This window comes from Hydra vulgaris, chromosome 09, assembly GCF_038396675.1.
Source record: "Hydra vulgaris chromosome 09, alternate assembly HydraT2T_AEP".
Classification (NCBI taxonomy): Eukaryota; Metazoa; Cnidaria; class Hydrozoa; order Anthoathecata; family Hydridae; genus Hydra; species Hydra vulgaris.
In genome coordinates, this window is record NC_088928.1 from 34,258,691 (window position 1) to 34,282,972 (window position 24,282).

Consider the following 24,282-nt stretch of genomic DNA (forward strand, 5'->3'; position numbering starts at 1 on the left):
TGAATCTGTGCTTTGGCTTCAAGTCATTATGGTAAGCTTTCTATGGAATGGTAAGAACAAAATGATGTCGTTGTGCCTAAAACAGCTAAATCTCCAAAGAACCCATAATTAAAAGTTAATTAAAAATAGTGAAATATGATTAAATAAAAATAAAATCTTTGGAGTATCATTAGACATTTGCAATGTTTATAAATAAAAAAGGCGGACTTGTTATTTGGCATACCTGTTTAGTAAACCCGTAAAAAAAGTGATTTCTTCGAAATATATCTACCATCATGTATTGATGTATTGGGTTTAAAACTTAGTTTTAAATATAAGTTGGCGAATAATTTATTTTAATATTTTTTTTACGTTTATTACGTTGTTTATTACGTTTACACCTTTTGATATCCAGATTTAAACAGCTTTTTACGCATCTCACATAACTTCTTAAATGACATCAAATTTAAAATGGAATTTATAATGACTATTATTGTATCAATAATTCTTTTAAAACCAAATAGTAACAATGAATAATAACGAAATAAATCAAGTATTTAGTATTTGACTGACTTGATACTTTTTGATGAAGTATTTTCATTGTAACTGATAACTGTTATAGGTTTTCGAGCCACTTGAACTGAGCGACTTTTATGTTCCTTATTGTTCAATTCCAAAGTCGAAGACATGGATTGTCCTTCTTCAGTGAACTCAATCGGTTCTTGTCGCAGTTTTTTTAAAGTATCGCTGGATAAAATAGTCTATTGAAAGAAATTTATTAGATTATATTCATCTAATTATTAACCATTATATAAATGTGTTATTGCTCATTGGTGGGTTTTGATATAGGTTTATAACAATTCGGTCATATAAGTGACAAGCTAAGTGTGATGTAATTATAAAAATCTGGTTTTAATTAAAGAATTGTTAAATAAAAGAATTGATTTAACTAAAATCACCTGTCATAACAATCCAATTTAAATTATTTGTTTTTAATCTGAAATTTTTTTAAAAACATCACCACGCTTCTTGAAGTTTCTATGTAAAAGCAAAATGGTGCTATAAAATTTATCAAGGTCTATTGATTTATTGTTATGTATTGATATTATTGATTGTATTTATTGAAGATTGTTTTTATGAGGGTAAAAAAAGAATTTCAAGTCTTTTAAATTTAAGATTAAATTTTATGCACTATTAAAAGTAAATTATGCGTTATTGAAAGTTTAAGTATGGTACTTCGGTTATAAATAACAACTTTAGGTGCTATTTATAACCAACCCAGCGAGCATCAAACGTCGCTTGGACGTCTAATAGATGTCCAAAACAAGCCCGTCCGTCCATTTAAAAACCGGACGTCCAATTGATCTCTGAGTTCGTATGAATTCTTAAATACCAAGGATACTTCGAAGTACATATATATACATAAATATAAAAATATATATATATAAATATATATATATATATATATATATATATATATATATATATATATATATATATATATATATATATATATATATATATATATATATATATATATATATATATATATATATATATATATATATATATATATATATATATATATATATATGGGGGAAGTTCGTGTATCTAGGGCCAGATTTACCAATGCTCTAGTTCTAGGCCCCGGACTTTTTTTTAAAAATCTGACCCTAGGTACACGAACTTTCCCAATATATATATGTAAATATATATATATATATATATATATATATATATATATATATATATATATATATACACATAAAAAATTTTAGTGAAAAACAGCTATAACATTACCCAGCCGGCATTTCTACGTTGTTTCAACGTTGTTCAACTATGTCTTAACGTTAAAACAACGTTACGATTTAAACGTTGTTTATTTAATGTTGTTTCAACGATAAATCAACGTTGACAAAAAAACTTAATTATAAAAAAACCGTCCGTTGAATTGGTACTTAAAGCGAAAAATTAATAAAGCAATATTTTAGTATAATGTGCAAAACAGAAGGTGTTTATGTGTGAAATTTTGAATTTTCAAAAACGTTTTATTTAATATTCAAATTTCTGCTTGTTCTTACGATAAAAGAAATTAATGGCTTATTTAAGAAACTGGAAAAAATGCCACTCTAATGTTCTAGCTCTGGCAGAATCATCTTCTATGACAATTCAAAATTTACACTAAATATCAGTTAAGTAGAAGAAGACAACAGTTAAGTAGAAGAAAGTGAAGAATTTCTTTATGATTATTTGTCTCAAAGTGGCAATGACACTGTGTTTTTCTCAGAAGAAATTGAAAAAAACGATGTTTCTTTTAATCATAAACTGGCGAAATGGCAGTAGAGCACTGCTGTTCACGTGAATAAGTAAACAAGCTGTTAGCTATACTGATAGTAGAAGCCTTATGCTATCTGCAGAAACAGCTTTTTTTATACCAGTCTCAAGACCAAAATAACAGTATTGACCACCAAACTTGCTTTTGACAGTAACTGATTTTGGAGCCTGAAGCAAAGTTCTTTTATCTTTCAGTGAGGATAAGAAAAAAGGAAACAAAGTACCAAAATTAGATACTGTTGATAAGTTCTCGATGGCTCTAGACAGTATATTATTGTTTATTTTTTAGTGAGTTTTAGTTTAATTGTATTAGGTTCGTAAAAATATTCAACGAAAATTGTTTTATGAAACTATTTTAAGTTATAGAGTTTCAAAAGAGAGTGTTATATTTTCTTACTGATATAAGAAATCCCGAAACACAGTGACAAAGCCTGATTATAATAGTGAATTTAAAAGCCCAATAAGTTTTATTTTGTCAGTAGCTAAATTTGTTGAAGTGACAAGATATTAGATGAAGAAAAAAACACAATAATCAGGAGTGAGTTTTAATAAGTATTTTATTAAATAGTTATATCATTTAGTTTCACAACTTTTTTTAATTTTACAGCTTTGTGTCAAAACTTATAAAAACTTTTAACTGTATATATTAGAACAATGGCTTCTTATTTGGTAGGATAATTTCAATGGTTTAAGGGCAATTAATGTTAAATGTCTACAGTTTCATTTTCATTAATATGATTATAATACATTATGAGCGAGGTTAGGCAATTTTTACAACCAGATGTTATTCCTGGTGTTAACTTGTTATTCAGGTCAGGACTGATTATTTTTTTCTTGTTATACTAACAGTTTACCAGACTATATGGCGCTATGAAAGGTATATCTTTATAAGATATATAAAACTTACTTTTATTTACAGCTTCTTCTATTAAATACGATGAAGCGACTGAAACTTTAATTGATGGCATTTTGTCTGACTTATTCTCCATTTCGAAAAGGTGGTAAATATGCTCCATTTCAAAAAGGTGGCGGAAAAGAAAGGAAATTAGATTGATTGTTATAAATATTCACATATATTTCAATAAAGAAATATTTTCTTGTTGTCTACTAATATTTTGTTTTCAGAGTTAATTCAACATTACCAAAAAAATATTTCAATTATGAAAAAACATGGGATTGAGTTGATGTTTTAAGTATATAATGATATAATATAACTGATATAATATTTTTATTTTTAATAAAAACAAAAATACTAATGATGTGGTATTAAAATTTTTTATTAATATTAATGCTTATTAGATGAAGATGTATAAAAAATAAGTTACAAGTTATTATTTGATCTTTAAAATTGTTTGAATGATAATTTATTATTTATTGAGATGTTTTCTTTTTTAATTTTTGTTGCTTTTATATTTTCAATTAAACTAAGTTATTGTTGTGTGATATTTTATAATAAACTTTATATTATATTTTGTATAAATAATGAATATTATCTATTTTTGTTCAATATTCCGTATTACTCTTATGTAGTTAATTATATTTTAGCAACCTGGGATTCTTTCATTATTTTCCTTTGATGCCTTGAGTTATTAAAACATAATATATTCAGAACTATGCAGAATAATAGAATAATAAATATATTCATAAAAATGAATTTAAAAGATAATAAATTTATAAAATAAAGAAAATCTTATCTTTGCTAATAATGTCTACTAATATTATTGTTTAGCAAGTATCATGGTTATAAAATGTCAAGATTTAGCTAGTTTAACTAGGCCTGTTAGTACACTTATATTATGGTTTCTTCGTTTTTTTATTAGTTCATATAATATTTTCAAAATCAAGTATGCGGAAAGGAGCTGTTTGAAATGAAGATTTACAAGGAGAATAAGGTGTAATTCCATCTAATTGGATTTGTAATAAAACTGTTTATTGGCCCCCAGGTACCAAAGCATTGACTGCACTAAAATGCTGAGAAGAATTGGCTTAAGTTTCCACAATTCAAAACTAAATTCTCTTCAGGTATTACATCTATAATTACAATTATTATTTTTTAAATAATTTTGTTAGGAAGAGTTATTTTGTTGATACAAAATATATAACTATTCATATAACTATTCATATAACTATTTCAATTCCACAGCAAGCAAACAGGATTGTGAAAAATTTGAATTTACAACTACAAAAGAAAAATGTTATAATGAGAATCTCTATTTATGAAAAAGAAAACATAAACAAAGAGAATTTCCCAAGCAGGTATTAGTTTTATGTGCTTTGATTTTATAAATTTTAATTTTTATACCTAAAAATAAAAATGTTTTTGTAATTTATACCATAAATTGTAATTATATTTTACAGGTTCAGTTATCAAAGATTTAGATGAAGTGTCAATGCACCTGACCTCCAGTTATTCATTTATCAAATCACAGGTAAACAACTTTTAAATGTATTCTACAAAATAGGGTGCTCAATGTTCTTAAAAGAACAGAGCAATTATGTATTAGTAGAAAATCACTTAGAAATTTTTTTTCACTTTACATTGTGTTTCATCAATAAAGACTCATCAGAAATGCTTTTACACTGTGTTTCATCAATAAAGACTCATCATCTCTGATGAGTCTTTATTGATGAAACTCAGTGTAAAATGAAAAAAAAATTTTGTTAAGTGATTTTTTACTAATATATATCCCCCCCCCCCCCCAAAGCTGTTATATAAGCATTTAAGTTGACACATTCAGCAAGTTTTGAACTATAGTTGGCTAATTGCAAATATTGAGGACCTTTTTTTGTGTGTGTCTCTAGTTGGCAAAAAATACATGCAATCGCCCCCCCCCCCCTTCCCCATGAGAGACCACTTCGGGACGACCCTGTCTAACAGTAAAATTACCTTTTAAAAATTCAGAAACTTTTCGAAAAAATTTTATGGCCTCCACTGATATGAAGGCCAAAGTTGGAAAAATATTCTTAGAAGCACTAATTTATATGGCTTTGTAAATGGAATACCTTTATAAGTTGTAACATCTTTCCATTCATTATATTTTTTTCAAGTTTTATTTATTTTTATTTTTTTATTTTTTTTTTAATATATTTTTTTTATTTACAGCTTCTTCTATGGTATTCAATGAAGCAAAAGAAACCTCGGTTAATGGAATATTGTTTGATTTTCTAAAATACACTCCATTTCAAAAAGTTGATGGAAAAGAGAAGAAATTTGTGTAGATTTTATTCAGTTATATATAGATTATATTCAATTATTTGTAGATCTTATTCAATTATATGTAAATATATGTAATATTTAAATATATTTTTCAATAAAACAACTTTTATCTCTTGCTTTAATAATAGGGGAGACCGGGGCTAGTTGGCCGCAGGGGTAAGTTGACGAACTGCGTTTATCTTTAGAGCCTTTCATCAGAAAGTGACAAAAGTTACTCAGAAACTTCCTTATTGATCATTTCATCATTCACTGTAGTATTGTCAGGATTCGCGCATGCGCATGGGTGATATTGAGATTTATGCGTTTTTTGGACATCGCTTCCTTTTTACTTTACAAAGAAAATATTTAGTCGTATGAAAAAAAAATTATTGTAAAATTTCCAGTCACAATTGGTTTACTATATCCAGTCAGACTTTTTTTTCAAACCTGCCGTTTTTCAGGATCTATAGACTGTTTATTAAAAAAAAAGCTTTCGGGGTAAGTTAACAAATCTTTCACGGGGTAAGTTGGCTCATGGCATTTACTATGGAAATAAATATTTATTTTATTAAAATTATTTTTTTTTTTTTAAATTTTTAACAAAATTAAAAAAAAATTTTTTTTTTGTTTTTTTTTCCACAGATAAAAGGTGGGCTACTGTTTGGCTTTTATACGGACTAATATTTGGTACCAGCTAAAAGTAATATTATTTTGGGATAAAATTGTTGCAAAAATTAATTTAAAAAAAATTTCTATTAATTTTGCACTTAATAGTGCATTAATAATCATTTTTATAGTTTGCTCCAACTTATCCCGTGGTGGGGTAAGTTTTTTTTTTTTAAAGGGTCCGGAAAGGCCCAAAGAATTTATTTTGTCAGTGAATGCAAATTTTATAAGATACCCTATTCCATACTCTTTAAGACTACACTTTAATATTTTAAAAAAATGTACTGTTAGGGCTACAGAGCTCATAGTGTAAAAACCGAGCCAACTAGCCCCGGTCTCTCCTACTATTTTAACTAAACTAAACTGAAAAAGTTCTAAATAGTTTAAGTATAGACTATGAGTAGATTTAATATCCGTAATATACCTTAATAATGAAATAGAGAAGTGCAACAGCACTATTGGACAAGCATACTACGTTTTGATGGTGATCTCAGTTTTTATCAACGGTTTCTGCGATAACAAAACGTTTGTCAACAGCCGGTTTAACGTTGATAAATCAACGTTAAAAAACTGTCATTCTTAACGTTGTTTCAATGTAAATTCAACGTTAATGTAACGTTTTTTTGTGTCGAATCAACGTTGATATAACGTTTGAACCTAACGTTGATTTAACGTTGATAAATCAACGTTGAAAAAAACTTTCATTCTAAACGTTAAATCAACGTAAATTCAACGTTAGGTTTCAACGTAAGTTCAACGTTATTTCAACGTTATTTGCCAGCTGGGTAGAAAATAATTTCAGTCACCGATAAAAACAAAAACTTTCAGTGTAAATTGGTTTTAAAAATCGTCGACTTAAGAAATCTCGATTTGCTAAAAATGAACTTTTAGTTTTTTTCTCACCAAAAGTTTTGGTTTTACTCTTTTTTAATTCTTTTTTTGGTTTAAATCCTATAAAATAATTAAAACCATAGATTTGCAAAGCTTTGGTTTTAATTATAGGATTTAATATGCTGAATATAAGTTTTATACTTTGCAACAGGATTGTTACGACATAATATGTCGGGCAGATCTGTCGACATATTTTTAGACATTTTCTGCCGACATAAAATATGTTCCACATATTTTCTATCGACATAGTTCAACATTATTTTATGTTGAACTATGTCGATATAAACTTAATATAAACTTAATGAGCTGAATATAATTTTTCCAAATATTTCTAATTCTTCAGCTTAAATGAATTTAATTTGATACGAAATTTTTGAAATTCTGTGAACCGTTTTTTCATAGAATCTTTTGAATTCAATTTTTCATACTGAAATCTTTTCCAGGATCAACTATTAATTAAAAATAACTGAAAATGTTTTTTTTTATCATTATTTTAATCAAAAGAATAAATTTAAGTTTAGTCATACTAGTAAAAACCACTTTCAGTAATAAAAAACTCAGCTTGAAATGGTTTTTACATTCTAATAAGGGAAATCGCCAATACTAATCAATATTATCAAATACTATCAAAGGATGCATCAATACTAGTCAATATTAGTCAGTACTATCAAATGATACATCGCTAAAAAGGACAGAAAAAGACCTTTATGAAACAATTGATGTTTGCTTATATGGTTTAAAATAAAAGTTTATGAAGCATAATTGATTGCAAAAAAACAACAAACTTGTTAAACTTTTTTCACTTTACTCTTTAAATTAGGCTGAAATGCGCAATAAATTTGTTAGATTGATTTTTTTTTCAAGAATATCAAACAACAAATATGCCAGACATAAAATTATGTCAAAATATGTCGATAGAAAATGTCTGACAAATTTTATATCAGCAGAAAATAATTCAGACATAAAATTATGTCAAAATATGTTGACAGAAAACTTGTGGGACATATTTTATGTCGGCAGAAAATATTTCTCAGACATATTTGCCAGATAACAACCCTGCTTTGCAAAGTATAAAACTTATATCAGCATATTAAATCCATTTGAAATTATGATAAAACAGCTGTTAGGAAATGCGCTTTGACCGCAAGCCACGTTAGAATAGTTTTATGCGAAGAAAAAAATGCTTTGGGAAAACTTTGTAAAAGTTACAAAAAAGAGTACGATTTATCGGTTGCTGAAAACTTTCAAGCAATAAACGTTGAAAAAAGAACGTTAGTAAACAGTGAAAAAAACACGTTAACACATTGCCACGCAAAGGTTACCTTGCAAGAGCTGTGAGATAATTTTACTTTGACCTTAAAGGGTAACCAATGCTTTGGACGGAAGCGAGGATTATCTTGTTTGCGAAAGAGTTTTTGCCTTAGTGGGAGAAAAGCTTCAAGCATTTTGAAAAAACCTGATGCTTACCCCAAGCCTAAGAAATTTGAAAGATTTCCAGGAGCTAATTACACCTCCAATAGGAGTGAAACGTGGATACAAAACTTGTGAAATAGAGCCGTTAGATGAAGAAGATGAATTATTTGATTGTAAAGGTGAAAAATTATTTATAAATCAACACGATGAGGTGCATCAGTCAGTCGAGGAAAACGATACAAATGTGGAAACAATCGAGTTAATTTAAATACCGTTAGCTCATCCAACATTTTATTAGGTGATTTATGTCGAGGCAATAATGATTTAAGAAAAGATGCTGTTTTCATTGATGAATTAGGAAAACTTTCAAGTAATGTAGAAACATCTACCCAATTTATTCCACATCTTACAAGATTTAAACGGTGCTACCTAACATCTCGCCGTGCCATTAAAAACCGTGTTGAAAACAACGATCTTGAAGCCGTTGACAACGAACAGTTGGATAATGAAGTGGAACACCGCGATAAAAGTAATTCGAACAGGAACGCTTTTGAGGATCTCTTTAAATAAAAAGATCATTTTTATATTTTCATATTTATAGCAACACAAACATTCTTTCCACCGTAGGTGTAAGCACAGTTTTTTAGTGTTTGAGACTTCATATGTATATATCATTTTATATAAACATCTTTATAAAGATTATTTTTTATATCCTCCTACTATCAATACAACCTCACCCCTCACCCTCCGTTTATTAGATTTAAGAAAAATATCTCCTCTCCTCCCCCCCCCCCCCCCCCGTTTATTAACCCTCCCTCCTCCCTCCCTCCCGTTTATTAGATCTGGACTAAAATTCCCAACCACCCGCTTATTCCCACTCTCCCTTGTATTCGGGACTCGAGAGTATTTTATGAAAATTCTCAATATTTTGTGATAATTCTAATAAATAACTGTTTTTCTAAATCAGATAAATATCGATTTTCAGTATGTTTTTCAACTGAAGTTTCGGTTTTTACCTAATTTATAAAAAGTACCGAAACCGAAATTTTGGTATCAGTTCAAATTAAAATTTAGACCGAAACCGATACAGAAATTCGGTCGATAACTATATTTATATATATAATATTTATATTGTAAGATTTACTTACCTTGTTTTTAAGGTCTTTAGAAGTCATATTTTGAACGGAATTGAACAGAATTTCAAAACACTTTAATTTCTCTAAAAACTCATTTTGTTTTCTCCAGCTTGTAGACGGAATTTCCACTCGATTAACACTTGGTTGCAAATAACTGCAGAATATTTATGTATTCACGAGTTTTTAATAAAATTTTGTAATATGGGGAAGATGGGGCAAAATTGCTTCACCATAATAATTTATTGCCAACATTAATTTTCAATTAGCAAGTAAATATTAGTTGATAATATTATCTTTAGGCATACACAAAAAAAATAAAAATAAACCGTCTATAAAAAAACATTAGGAATATTTGAAAAAACCAATTGATAATTAAATTACAAACTCTATATATAAAATTGCCTACTTCTATTTTTAAATTTTTTTGTAGAGTTATTATAGAAAAAGACATCTTACCCCATTCCCCATCTTCCTAAAATAGATTTTTAAAAGCATTACTAAAATAAATAAAGCAAATAAGAAAAATGAAATGTCTTACATCAAATTACGTATATAAAAAATTATAAAGTACTTTAAGTAGCAGTTTTTATAAGTGATAAAAAATAATTCTTTAGCAACTTAGTACTGTCGGACTTTTGGCAGTTCTATCTACTTCTTTATGCTTGCCTTCTAACTTTGTAGTTTAAATCTTAACACTAAATCTATTTACTTTTAAAAACATTTTACTTTTGGTTTGTACTTGCAGAATGATGCTCCAGTTAAACCTTTTATCTGCGAACCTTGATATGTAGTCTCTATAAAACAATTAGCTTGAATGGAGAATAAGTCATAATACTAAAATTAATGATTGGAAAAAAAACACATTCTAAATTCCATGAGTAACTTTGCAATGTGGGTACTATTGCTTTTCTCAGTTAATTTTCTAATTTCTATTTCCTATTTTACATTTTATTATGGTTACCAAGGTATGGTTTGAGTAAACTATAAGATGTTTTGAGCACCGTTTCTCAGAGCTTGATTTTTTATTACCTTTTAATTTTTATCAACATGTTGAAGCAATTATTTGCAAATGACACTCATTCAGCAGTAGACATCAAGAGTTCATTAGATCTAATCATATAAAAGTTAAGGTTAAAACCTTGGGTATGAAGTTTAATTTTAAAGTTTAAAGTCTTAAAGAATAAAAAAGTTTTTGTTAGTTTAATTGCTTTACGGTTTTTAAAATTTTATAGTATATACTATATTTTATACTATAGTCTAAAATTTTAAAAACGCTATTAGATTTAAATTTTCAATAGTCCTCTTAAGATTACCGAGTATCTGGATTTTAAAGTTAAATGATTTAAGTTTATAATTGAAGCGTACGTTAAGCGTTCTTTAGGTATTATTTTAAAGAACGGTTAATAGTGTCTCCGGCATTATGCATAGTAAAGGAACACTCTAAAGCAATTAAACTGAAAAAAAACTTTTTTATTCTTTAAGATTTTAAACTTTAAAATTAAACTTCATAACCAAGGTTTTAACTTTAACCTTTTATATAATTAGATCTAATGAACTCTTGGTTTGTACTGCTAATTGAGTGTCATCTGCAAATTTACAATAATTTCTTCAATCATGTTGTTGACAAAATGAAAATACCTATAGGCGGACGCACATCGGTATACCGATGTGTGTCTGTCTGTAGCTATTTTACTTCTGTCTGGAGTTTAATTATTGAGAAAATAGTGAGCGACTGAAAAAAATATTACGCAGAGCAACTCATTCCACTATTGAGAAATATGAACTATGAAACTTTATTTGGCGAACTTGGATCTAACTAAAATTTTGGAAGAATAAACAAGAAAATCAACTTTTACCAATAAACATCAGGAAGGTAACTTCAGATTTTTGTGTAATATTAAAATTACATACATTTAATTCAAATGTATGTAGGTTTAAATGACTTCATTCAAATGATTTGAATAAAGTCATGTTTCTAAATCCAATTATTAAAGCTAATTGTTTTATCAATGTTGGTCTGTAATGTAATTATTTTATAATCTGTGCCTTGAGAAAAGTAGACAAGTGGCAAAAACGTTGTCATCAATAGTTTTAAAACTTCTTTTAATCAAGTTGTTTTGAGCTTTTTAAAATGCGTTAATAACTTTTTTTTTTTTTTATCTTTTAAGTTAAACATTGTTAGTAAAAATAAAAACAGGTAGGACAGGTAAAAGGATCTTATAAAATTTATTTAATATACTGTTTCAACCTAATATAAGAAATTAGTGATTTGCTGCAAACTAGTTTTGTATTTTTTTAACATGTTAATCAACAGTGAAACCAACTTTTGCATTGTACTTAGAAAACAAGTTTACGGTCATTAACAAAAGTTTAAGACCATGATTGCATATTTGTAAATGTCAAAATTTTGTAGACAGTCCTTTCCTTTTGTATACACTCCTTTACTTTTAACTGATTCGGCTCGGCAAGCTGAGAATCAGGTTGTTGCAGTACTCGGCAAATATTTGCCTTATTCAAATTTACTTTATTGCTTACTTCAATGGTTTAATGCTTGACGGCTGTTTGTCTGCAACCTTATTCTACAAAACCTTTGCTCTGTGAAACAGAACTGCGTCATCCATGAAAACAGAACACCAATGAATGGTCATGTGCAATTGTAATTTTTCCGTAGAAGTTTCACATATTTGGCTCCATTCATAGTTGTTCTTTGAGGCAAAAAAAAGAGCTCACCTGTCCCAAGTTTTGATATAGCGCCCCAAATCATCTGATGTTTCACTGTTTGAATTGTGTAACAATCTTGAAACATTCTACCTTTAGGTCTTTTAATGTGTCTTTGTGCGTAACAAAAGTTGCAGAGTTGATTCGTCTAAAAACATAACGCTGCTCGAGCCTTCAGCTGTCCAGGTTTCATGTCTTTGGCAAATGCCATACATTTGTATTTCATAACAGCGGTTAACCGGGATTTAAGAGCTGTTCTATATGATTTAAGACCGCACTCAAACCTCAGACGACGGGAAACTATTATAGAACTAATATCTGTACCTGTCTGAAGCACAGCAGCACATATCTTTCTGCAGGAACTTGTCTAAGAACGAGTAGCAATACACTTTATTAAATGGTCATCTCTAAAACCGGTTTTCCTTGGACACCCACATCTCTTCTTGTTACAAAAAATCTCAAAAGTTTTGAAAATCACAATTACAGTGTGCACAGCTGTCTTACTACAACTCACTTTTACACTAATTTGCCGTTTTAAATATCTCTTATTGAATGTAACAATTTTAGCCTTTTTAGTTTCATAAAAATTTTTTGCCCACTTTTAAAGCTTGCATTCAAACTATCAATATCTTTCTGGTCACTATTCCGATAACACTGATAGTACTATTTTCAATTGTGATTAAATGGTGGCTGATGCAAAAACAATAGGTATTGCATGATATTGCGTCATCCCATTTAGTATGATGCAACAATGAACACTAACACTTTTACTGAATTTTAGAGAAACAATGGTTTGTAAAAGATTTTAAATTCAAAAATTTTGTTTGCAACCTATAAAATAGTTTATAAATTTCTAAGTTGAAAAATTTTAAAATTTTTTTTAGGATGAACAAATAAAGTTCCTAAAATTATACTCCTGAAGCTCTCTACAATAGAGTTTTTGCATTTTGCGTTCTGATGAACTTTCCGCATGAGCCAAACTATCATTGCGATTGCTATTCTATGAAAAAAAAAAAAATGAAAATAACAAAAAATAAAAACAATAAGAAAAAAAAAAAAAAAGAGAAGCGAGAATCTATTTACAAAATTCAGTCATACTTTTTTTTCATCATTGAAAATGCACTTTGAAAGCAGTTGACCAGCTTTAACCGCTTTAATGTGTTTGTTATTTTTTTCCAAATGTAGTTTTAACAAGGCGATTCCATTATCAGGTTTTTTGTGTTCACCAAACACCTGATAATTTAGTATTTGGCGAGAAGATCTATCAGTCTATAATTTTTTTAACACTCTATCTATAACTCTGTACTTTTTTTTCACATTTAGATAAAATTAAATATATAATATTCAATTGATCATATATGAATCAAAACTTACTATGTCATGAGCGCTTTTCGTAAACACAGGAATGTTATGCGTCGATTTAATTCTTGCCTTTAAAAATTATATTTTAGGTGACTGATTACACAATATGCCTTGAATATATATTAAAATGTCATATACTAAAATGTCATAGATTAAAATATCATATAAATAATAAAATATCATATACTAACACAAATACAAAAAGATTGGATTAGACCCATAGAGTAATTGTTTTTAGGACTTTTAACCAAGTTGTTATCGTAGGCCGAAAAAACATTTTCTTAAACATATTTTCCCCTTAAACTAGTACGATAAAAAAAACTTACTTCTTTCTGCGTAAACATGTATGTATGTATCTTAGTAAGGAAAGGGAGCGATTTAGAAAAAGTTGTAACTGTTGCAGGAAAATACAGAATATGAATCTAAGTTCAAAATAGAGAGAAAAAGTTGAGATGAGCTTTAATAAAAAAATAGATTAACATGTTTCATCTCTAATTTGTTCCTTTTGATTGGAAAAATCCATGCCTTAATGGTAAAAGCCTACCATTTTATTTTTATTCGTTGTTCATTATCCAATTTACAACTAAACAACTAAATTCCTTCACATATTTTTTACGTGTTTATTAAAACTCACTAAATTTCTTCAGTATGGTCTTTTATATCATTATCTTAATATAATAATATAATAAAATGCAATAGTTGAGAATTTACTGACTGAAACATTAGATCTTCTAGAATTTTGTGTATGCTGTCAACTCATTTGTGTGTATGAAAGGAGATTGTTTAGAAAAAACCATAAATCTGATCTGTATCAAGATTGAAAAAAAACGAACTTTTACTTTGATATAATTTAGAGGAGGTCCAAAATTCTATATTTTTTGCTTAACCAGTTGTTCTTAATTAATTTTTTTAGAAAAGTTCAAAAAAAATAGCAGTGTTTGCAATTTTTTTTGTGGTTGACCTTCTGCTTCTATTTTTAACATTTTAAAAATATTAAAAGACTTTAAAACAAGAAACCTTTGTAGCGTATTCTTTGCGTGTAAAGTTACGCAACTTTATGATAAAATTTATGCAATTTAAATTTTTATTGGATAACCTTGAACTCAATTGAATGAAAGTTGTGTTTAAAACAAAAATAAGTCTTACACTATGGTAAAAAATGTCCTTTCACTAGAAAATACTTAATTATTAATTTTGCAAACTAAATTTAAATACCGATTAAAATGAAAAATATTATAACAAGAAGTAATAAACTAGTAAATTAATAAATCGTAAACTATTAAATAAATAAATCATAATTAATGAACTTCTTTAGAAATCTCCCAGTAGTTGACGAATTTTATCATACAAAGTTGACTTTACTCAGCGTTGTTCTTGTACTTGTTTTTAATGAAATCAACAATAAATTTTAAATCAAAATTCGTATAATTTAGAAATGTTTCGGGAAATATGTCCCATTGTTAAAAAATTTCAAAATATAAAATACAGTTTACATACATGCTTAAATACAAACTAGGATTAGTTCCAAACCGATTCACAGGAAACTTCTTTCAATCTAATATCAACAAATTTAACACAAGAGCAACTGGTAACTTTATTGTACCCCTGAAGAAAAAAAAAGTTCTCAATTTTCTATTTCTTATCGTGGCCCATATTTATTCAACAAATTAATTCCGAATTATACCTCGATTTCTCTCCCAGGCAATATAACTTCTTTAAAGTCGAAACTCAAAAATCATGTTCTTAATATGGATAATTACCTAGAAATGTTCTAGTTCTAATGGTAAATCAAAATTTACGCTCAAATTAAAATAATCAGCAATCAAATACATATGGAAAATGTAAATTTTTGTTTAACAAATAAAGCTAGTATTATTATTATAAACCTCAACTCTAACACAAAACATAGTTCAATTAAAAAGAAAAGAAAAAAAAGTTTGCAATAATAACATGTAAAACATTTCTTTAATGAGAATCACATTGTTTATATGTGTGCTTTACGCAATACCTCAAGGTTCTCGATGATAAGACTAATCTCAGTCTTCTACGAGTTCCCTACAACATCAAAACCCTTCTTATCAAGTCATAGCATACCTAATTATTGCTTCCTATACTTAACGGTATTTTGTAAAATGTATTTTTTTTTTGTTTAGGAAGTACAGTTTCTTTATAATATTGCAGTGTAAAAAATTTGTAATTAATATGTAGTTGTAAAAATTTAAAGAAAAAAAAAAAAAAAAAAACAGAGCGGGTTAGCATAAAAAAGAACTGCAAACTTTGCATTATGCGTCCAAGAGAAATTAACTCTTGTTTAAAATCTTAGCTGGTTTAAAGTAACAAGGCATATCATTTACTTGTAAATCAGATGTCAAAAAATATATTGAAAAAGCGAAAGATCTGTTTAATACAGAAAGCAATTGAAGATATCTAATTTTAGTGATACAAAAGATCCACTCTGCAAAGACCCACACAAAAAACGCTGTGTTATGTTTACAGAAAAATAAGTTATTAATTTAGGTTAATAACTTATTTTTCTGTAAACATAACATTAATAAATTATTACTTGGAAAGTCCTCACAAAAACCCACAATCATCTATCAGACTTTTTTTTTTGGTTTTTAGTTAAGGTGCTCCAAAAAGAACTTAGAACTATCACAAAGCACCGTGTAAGAGCAATTTAACTAGGAAGTTCATATCTCCTTCCTTACCAACGTCGCTTATCGACACTGAACCTCAGAGCTCTTGTTTTTAAGAAAGAAATCCATTCACTGCAGCACGACCGCTATGAAGTTTTTTCGTATTTACACGAGTAATCGTTACAAATTGTTTCTTATATGGACTAATTTCATGTATAATGCCTAATTTTATGTTGTATTTATAACCATTTATAATGATTACATATTTTATTGATTTAATGAAAGGAAAGTTATTTACCATGGATTCTACTTTAACAATAATAATGACTTTACTTAAGTTAAAAATCGATAATTTTGTCAAAATAATCACTTTTATTAAAATTGAAGTAGAAGGTTAAATATTTATAACAAAAAAAATTATTAAGTAATTCGAAATCAGCATAAAAAGTTCTCTAAGAAAAAGTGGTTAAACTACACAAACTTTAAAAAAAGTTACTTTTGGACCCCCTTAATTATAATTGAGTAATCCGAAAAATAACTATTTACAAAGCTCAAAAAGAGACTGGTAAAGAAGCTACAATGCTTTTTAAAAAAATGTCATTGGTTACCACCTTCCATTTCTAAAATAATGGATAGAGTAGCTAGTTTGGTCTTTAGGCCCTTCTCTTTTCTTTTTTTTTTAAAAACTTACTCCCAACATAGAACAGTGGTAAAGAGCAAGAATAGTGGGAAAGAGCAAGAAAACGTTAAACAGAAAACATAAAAGGTTGGTAGTTGTATGAGTCAGGAAAACATAACGATCTAAGAGTTTCAAGGCATCGATGTACGAGAAAAAAAATTAGATGAATAAATATTTGAAGCCCATAACTTAGCGCAGACTTTGAAATGCGAGTAAGGAGTATGAGCTTTGGTTTATGAAACTAGAAATGATAGCTCGTTTAAGCAATGGCCATGATATTATTTGTAGAAAAGAAAAAGATATGCAACCTTACAACGATGGAAGATTTGCTTAGGCTTGGTAGATAAAGCAGATCTAACTACATTACATTGTAATGATGCATTTTCTTGTCAGAGAAGAGAGTGTCATTAGAAGAACCAGCTCAAAAATGACAACAGTAAAACAATACAAATATTAAATCAACAAAAATAATTTTAAAAAACTTTTTATTTTCGCAACAGCACAAACGCATTTTCACTTTAAAGGACAGGTTATGACCAAATTGATGGCTTTGCTATGGGTTTTCTATTAGCACCTGTACTTGCTAATCTATTTATATATATATATATATATATATATATATATATATATATATATATATATATATATATATATATATATATATATATATATATATATATATATATATATATATATATATATATATATATGTATATATATATATGTATATATATATGTATATATATATATGTATATATATATATATAGCCCTTAGAATTAAGGTCGGCATTAGGCAATATCAACCTAAATGCCGATCTAAAAGTGTTTGAGTTAGGCAAAAAATTGCTGACCTCGTTTCTATATTTTATGGTAGCCCTTTTGTGTCAATTTATTTTTGCCAACCTGATGCCGACCTCTAACAGTTTAAAGTTGGCAATTTATTGCCGACCTCATTTTCCCCAATTCCGAGGGTTGTATACATATACATATTCCGAGGTATGTATATATACATGTTTAATCAAAAGTCTAACGCTTATAAATCTGATCAAGATAAATTATTAAAATCACTCATTAAAACAATCGATAATTTAAAAATTGAAATTTATTGTTAACCGAAAGAATAAACATTTTAAAGAAAGTTATACATTCTACGAATGTAAAATAACACCACCTTAGAACCAAAAAAACAACTAAATTCACTTAACAAATTTTTACCAAAAGTCTTACCAACAAGTTTAATGAATTTTTTTCTATACCGTAAAATTGCCTATGTTCGGTCACCATGTAACTTCGGTAATTTAAGAAAAAATATAAAAAAAGCATGCAAAACTCAAATTTTACAAACTTTTTTCTCAAATAATATTTCTAATTAGTTCGTAAATATGAATCTATAAAAAAATGTTTATATGCAACCTGCTGAAATAATTCTTTAGCAAAACAACAGTTTTCAAAAATGCATACTAATAAAATCTAAAATAAGCAAGTTATTAAAAAAATGATCAAATTTAATCTTAGTATTATTAAGAATCACCAAAAATTATTAATTTTTGAAAATTAACTACTTTTTTTTTAAATTAGTGAAATTTTGAAATACTCTAACTTTGGTTATTCACGTATAAACAATGAAGGAGATAATTAGCAGTAAAATTGTGAAATGTTGATAAGTGTTGCGAATGTAAAATTTATTGTTAACTTTACCTGTAAATTTACCAATAAATTTTGACATTTTTATAATGGATTCACACCATGGTATTTTATTAGTATAAAAAATTTGTTCCAAATTTCAAAATTAACTGACGGTTCTTTGAGTTCTTAAAAAAAAAACTTGTGACATTTTTTTTGGAAATAAAATTACAGCTCAACGACAATAATGGATGCGTTGCAAATCCTGTGACGATTGGTTTTGTGGACCTTGCTGTTCTACTATGGTCAACGGTGCGTGCAAGAATTTCCAATACGCATACAAAGGTCATTAAAAGCAAAGTAGTGTTTTTTTGTTAATTGAAAAAACCTTTTGAAATTAATTGAAAAGTAGTTTTTTTAATTTTATTAACCAGTGGCATAGCAAATGTGATAATGGCCAAAGTAATAAAATAGTTGACTAATTACAATAAAATTTAAAAATACTACTACTCATATTTAAAAAGGCCTTTTTTTATGTGCACCTTCTTGTTTTCTTTGGTGCCCCAAAAGACTTTTTTTTTACGCCGGGGCGACGCCCTCCTTAGTTTTATTTTTTATTTTTACTAATTTTTTAAATTTTATTTAGATGCCCAAAGAAGTCCTTACATTCTTATCACAGAGCCCCACGGATGAGCATTTAATGGAAGTTCACGCCTTCTTCCTAACTGATGTCGCAAAACTTGCCCAGAGGTGGGGTTTGAACCACTGATCCTTTGTTTCTGAGGCAAGTGCTATACCACTGCGCCACGGCTGCTCAAGTTACTGGTATTACCTGAATTTATGTGCTCTACCACTGCACCACGGCTGCTCATAGTTACTGGTATAACCTGAATTTATATCATAGTTTTACAATAAAACAACATTTAAAAATTAGTTTTCATTATTTGTAAAGTTAAGTTTGTTATAGGGGAAAGGCGCCTATGATGGCATAGCGCCTATGATGACACACCGGTCATATTTCCATTAAAATTGGTTTTGATAAAAAATTGATTAGACCTACATGACTATACTGACTTTACATTAGTTTTAGTGAAAAAAACGTCCCTTGTGCACAAATATTGTTTTTATAATCAACAAAAATAAATTTTGGGATGTGCTGTTGTAGTTTTATTTCCTTCATATATTTAAGATTGTGATTTTACTATTAACTGTACAGAAATAAAATTTTCATGCATTTTATATTCAAGTTTTGTGCATTTAGTGGAATAGTTACTTTAATTTTATCTTTTGAACAAAGCAGACACAGCTTGTTTTAATGAAAATGATGACTTTTACCCATGATGGCATACTAACGAGTTGGGGGTGTTGAAATATTGACGAGTTGGGAAAACCTTTTTTTTTTATAAGAAAAACTTATTTTTAAGTAAAGTTAAAAAGAAGCGATGCTCCAAAATTTTTTTTTGGTCCAAAAAATACGTAAAACGCAATATATCATATGCGCATGCGCAAAATTTTACAATGCTGGTGTGTAGCATGAAATGGTAAATTAGGATGGTTTCGAGTAATTTCTGGCTTTTCTGAGGGAAGACTCTAAGGTTGAATGAAATCATTAAGTTACCCTCGATCCTAACTAGCCCCATCCTCCCCTATGCCATCATAGGAGCAGTGGTTGCCTATGATGGCATACTTGTGCTTTTTTTTACAATAAGAATAACTTATAAAAAAAAAAAAACTGATGAAAACTCCCAGGGTAATTATTGTTCTAGATGTAACAAGGAATGCATCCATATCAAAACTTCTATTATTGGTCTTCAGGATACTGAATAATGAAGCTTCAAAGTTAAGTATGCCATCATAGGCGCCTTTCCCCTACGTTATTAGAATTTATATAGTGATCGAACTTATGAGATGGTATTGAAAGTTCTGTCAAAGTAGATGTTTTCATTTTAAATTAAATATTGAGTACTAGTTTTTATTTTTCATTTTTACAATATCAATTATCAGTATAATTTTTTGTATGTTTCAGGAAAAAAAATTGAAAAGTTTTTTATTTATGCGCGATAAATAAATGTTCGAGGCTTAAGTGACCGAACAACTCAGGCGATTTTATGGTACGTCTAATCAAACAAACCTGACTTAATTTGCGTTAGCAAAAGAGTTTTTTCGTGACATTAATCAAAACTTATTGATTAATGTCACGAAAATGCGATAACCGATCCTGTAAGTGGTTAAACCTTAGTGCAAAGCTTGGCTTTGATTTAATTATAAATACTTTAAGTTCCGCAAACTTTATAAATAAAGTTTGCAGAACTCAAGGTTAAAAATGTTTGTAAACTTTATTATCTCTTTGATCTTAATTTGATCAGCTATTTCATGCTCAATCGCCAAAACGGCTGAATTATTAAGATGATTTTGCGTGGTTTTGAATGTAAATGTTAGTTTCTGTAAGTAACTAATAATTACTTTCAATTTAGAGAAACTCCCCATTTGCTACAATTGCTGGTATAGTAGTCATATATATTCACTAAAGTTGGAAGCAAAGTTTAACGTAGTTTTCAATTCGAGTACTTCGTTTACGCTTCCTTTATTTTCCAAAAGTGCAGAAACTGCAGAAACTTTCTCTGCTAATACTCTTTCATCTATATTAACAGAATCGCCTTCAGTTAAAATAATTTTATATTTTTTGCAGTGTTTTAATAGAGTTTTTTGAGACATGGCTTTAAAGTTGTATATATTATACAAGAATTAACCCCTTAACTGTGTCTGACGGATATATCCGTCTTTCAAGGGTGTAGCTCTACGTGTGTCTGACGGATATATCCGTTTATTGGAACTGTAGGCTTATATGTGTCTGACGGATATTTCCGCATTTTGGAACTGTTGCACCGTTTGTGACTGTCGGATATTTCCGTTTTTTACTTGAGTTAAACAACAGATCAGATCAGATAAGTTAAAAGCAAGTTTGTTATTTATGTTATGTAATAGCTTTTAACAATAGTATGGTCTTCATTTTATACTCTAGAGTTTTTTCAAAATATAGCTAATAGCTTTATGTGACAATGCTTTAGTTTAGTGGAAAAGTAAACATGGCTTCGGCTAGAAAATCTTACCCTAAAAGAAGTAATTATTCTGTTCAAGATCTAATTGAATACATGGGAGAAAGCGATGAATTATCTGATATTAGTTCTAATGATGGTTCTTCTAATGAAGGTTCAGTTAAATCTGTTACAGAAGAAGAAATAATTTGCTCATCATCAGCAGATGATGATAATGAAACTGACCTTCTTGACACTGATGTAATACAATTAGAACAAGATAATACAAACGATGAACCGAATTGGGTTAAAATAGACGGTTATAAAGCAAATTTTGCTAAATTTGAGGGTAATGCGGGACCTCATCCAAGTTTTATAGTTAATAGTACTCCTCTTACTATATTTGAAGCATTTGTAACAGACGACCTCGTTGATCTTATTGTCGAGCAAAGTAACCTTTTCGCAGTACAATATCGTAAAAATAATATAATTAAAGATAAATCCCGAGTTCAAAAATGGATACCTTTAGGCAGAAACTACATCAGGCTCTATATAGCATTCATTTTATATCGTGGAATCTTATGGAAACCAACACATGCTATGTATTTTTCAACAAACCCTCTGTTTGACACACCACTAATAAGAAAAGTATTGTCTTTTGATAGATTTTGTCTTATTGAGAAGTTTCTTCATTTTGTTGATAACAGTAGTTTGCCAATACGTTTCTGTAAAAAAGCAAAAATTAAACCGAACTATGACTACCTAGTAAACAAATTCAAAACTCTGTATATACCAAATAAAAATATATCAATAGACGAATCACTGCTGCTTTGGAAAGGTCATTTAAGCTGGAAACAATACATTCCAAGCAAGCGTTCCAGATTTGGAATGAAGTCCTTTGCAATATGTGAATCAGCTACTGGCTATATTTGGAATTGTTTTTTGTACACTGGTAAGGAAATGACTGAAAGTTTTGCACCAGACTTGAAAAAATACAAATATCAAGCTACTAAAATTGTTATTACTCTAATGGATAATTTAATTGGTAATGGCTATTGTTTACACATTGATAATTGGTATACATCTTATGAAATTTGCAAAGTATTGCTGGATCATAATACTGATTGCATTGGTACATTACGTAATAATCGCAAACAGTTACCGCAGGATATAAAGAATGCTAAAATTAAAATTGGTGATACTTTAGTTCGATATGATACTAAAACAAATATAATGTGTACCAAATGGAGAGACAAGAAAGATGTGCACATGCTGAGTACCTGTGTTCAAAATGATACAATCACTGTTAATAGAGCTGGCAGAGAAAAAAATATTCCTCTAGTGATACATGAATATAACAAAAACATGGGTGGTGTTGACCGATCTGATCAAATGTTGACAACATATGAATCCGAAAGAAAAAGACTTAAAAAATGGTACAAAAAGATTTTTATGCATTTGATTAGCGTTTGTCCATTCAATGCAAATATTATAAACAATAAGTTATCACCTAATATGACATCCTTACAGTTTAGAGAGTCCATTATCTCCAATCATATGAATAATGTCTGGGTTTTCATAAATGTTTAACAAGGCATTGTAAATATCTCTTTAATCAAACCTTTAGGGCTTTAAGACCTCTATTCTATAGCCAGTATATAGCCATTAAAAAGATTTTTATTTTATTTGTTATTCTCAAAAGGATGGGTGACAAATAACTTTAATACGAAATAAAAATTTCACGTTGATCTAAGCTAAAGAAAAAACCAAACAGTATACGTTACGATATTAAATATTTTTATATAAAAAATAAAATGTCGCCCTTAAGATTTACCGCCCCAGATCTTGATTGTCCGGCACAAGAGCGAGTCCTGACTGAAGTTAGATCTGCTTAGACTCAATATGAATTTACTACAAAGTTTAAATTAAAATTTAAACTTTGTTTGGACCATGCGCAAACAAACAAACAAACAAAACAACAAAAAAAACGCCAAAAAAAGGATGACGCAAAATAATTTGAAATATTTGAAACACTAGCATTACAACTATTTACAATAATCTCCGTATAATAATTAGGTATAACCACAATACTGAACCCGTTTTTTTTAAAAAAAAAGAGCGTTGTTATTGTGATGTCTTTAATATATAATATAAAATGATTTCGGTAATACAAAATATTAAAACAAAAAAAACTTATACCTTTTCGTCTAAAAACCAATTTCCAATATGCTGAAGGCTTTCAAGCAACAATTTATTTGAGTTTAATTCAACATTGCCAAACTCTTTATAAGGAGCATTTGTCTTCGCAAAAAATCCACATGATTTCTGTTGTGCTCTTCTATTTAAAGTTATTTTCCATTGGTTTTCACTAGGAAACAATGTATAAGTGTTTGTAGATTTCGCTTTCAGTTTTTGTGGATTATAGTCTTGTTTCTTTAAAAAACCACTTTGACGAATGCATTTAAACACATCAAAAGCATTAAAAGATAGTGAAGCTGGATCCGAATGTTGAGTTGTAGTCATAACTGCAAGTTATTTTTTTCTTAGCGGCGTTTTTAAGAAAAAAAGTACACTTTAGTGTCTTCTAATTTTAACGATATTCGCGTGAAAGTTT

The 24,282-nt window shown here is 28.5% G+C and overlaps 1 protein-coding gene and 1 long non-coding RNA gene across 3 annotated transcripts in view; one reads left to right on the forward strand and one right to left on the reverse strand.

Annotated features, from left to right (window-relative positions):
• Positions 1-24,282, reverse strand: part of LOC101237469 (uncharacterized) — a 39,552-nt gene extending 15,270 nt beyond the window's left edge. For both annotated transcript variants that reach the window (XM_065805474.1, XM_065805473.1), the window contains exons 1-6: positions 23,868-24,282; positions 13,708-13,764; positions 13,432-13,602; positions 13,248-13,333; positions 9,628-9,769; positions 553-740 (exon numbers count right to left, since the gene is read on the reverse strand). In XM_065805474.1, the coding sequence (XP_065661546.1) occupies positions 553-740; positions 9,628-9,769; positions 13,248-13,333; positions 13,432-13,602; positions 13,708-13,764; positions 23,868-24,191 (968 nt within the window). In that variant the 5' untranslated portion in view covers positions 24,192-24,282. The remainder of the gene's footprint in view (positions 1-552; positions 741-9,627; positions 9,770-13,247; positions 13,334-13,431; positions 13,603-13,707; positions 13,765-23,867) is intronic.
• LOC136084741 (uncharacterized) lies at positions 3,939-5,540 on the forward strand. Its single transcript, XR_010640818.1, has 4 exons — positions 3,939-4,335; positions 4,457-4,569; positions 4,672-4,742; positions 5,417-5,540. It is a non-coding gene; the product is annotated as an uncharacterized LOC136084741 (long non-coding RNA).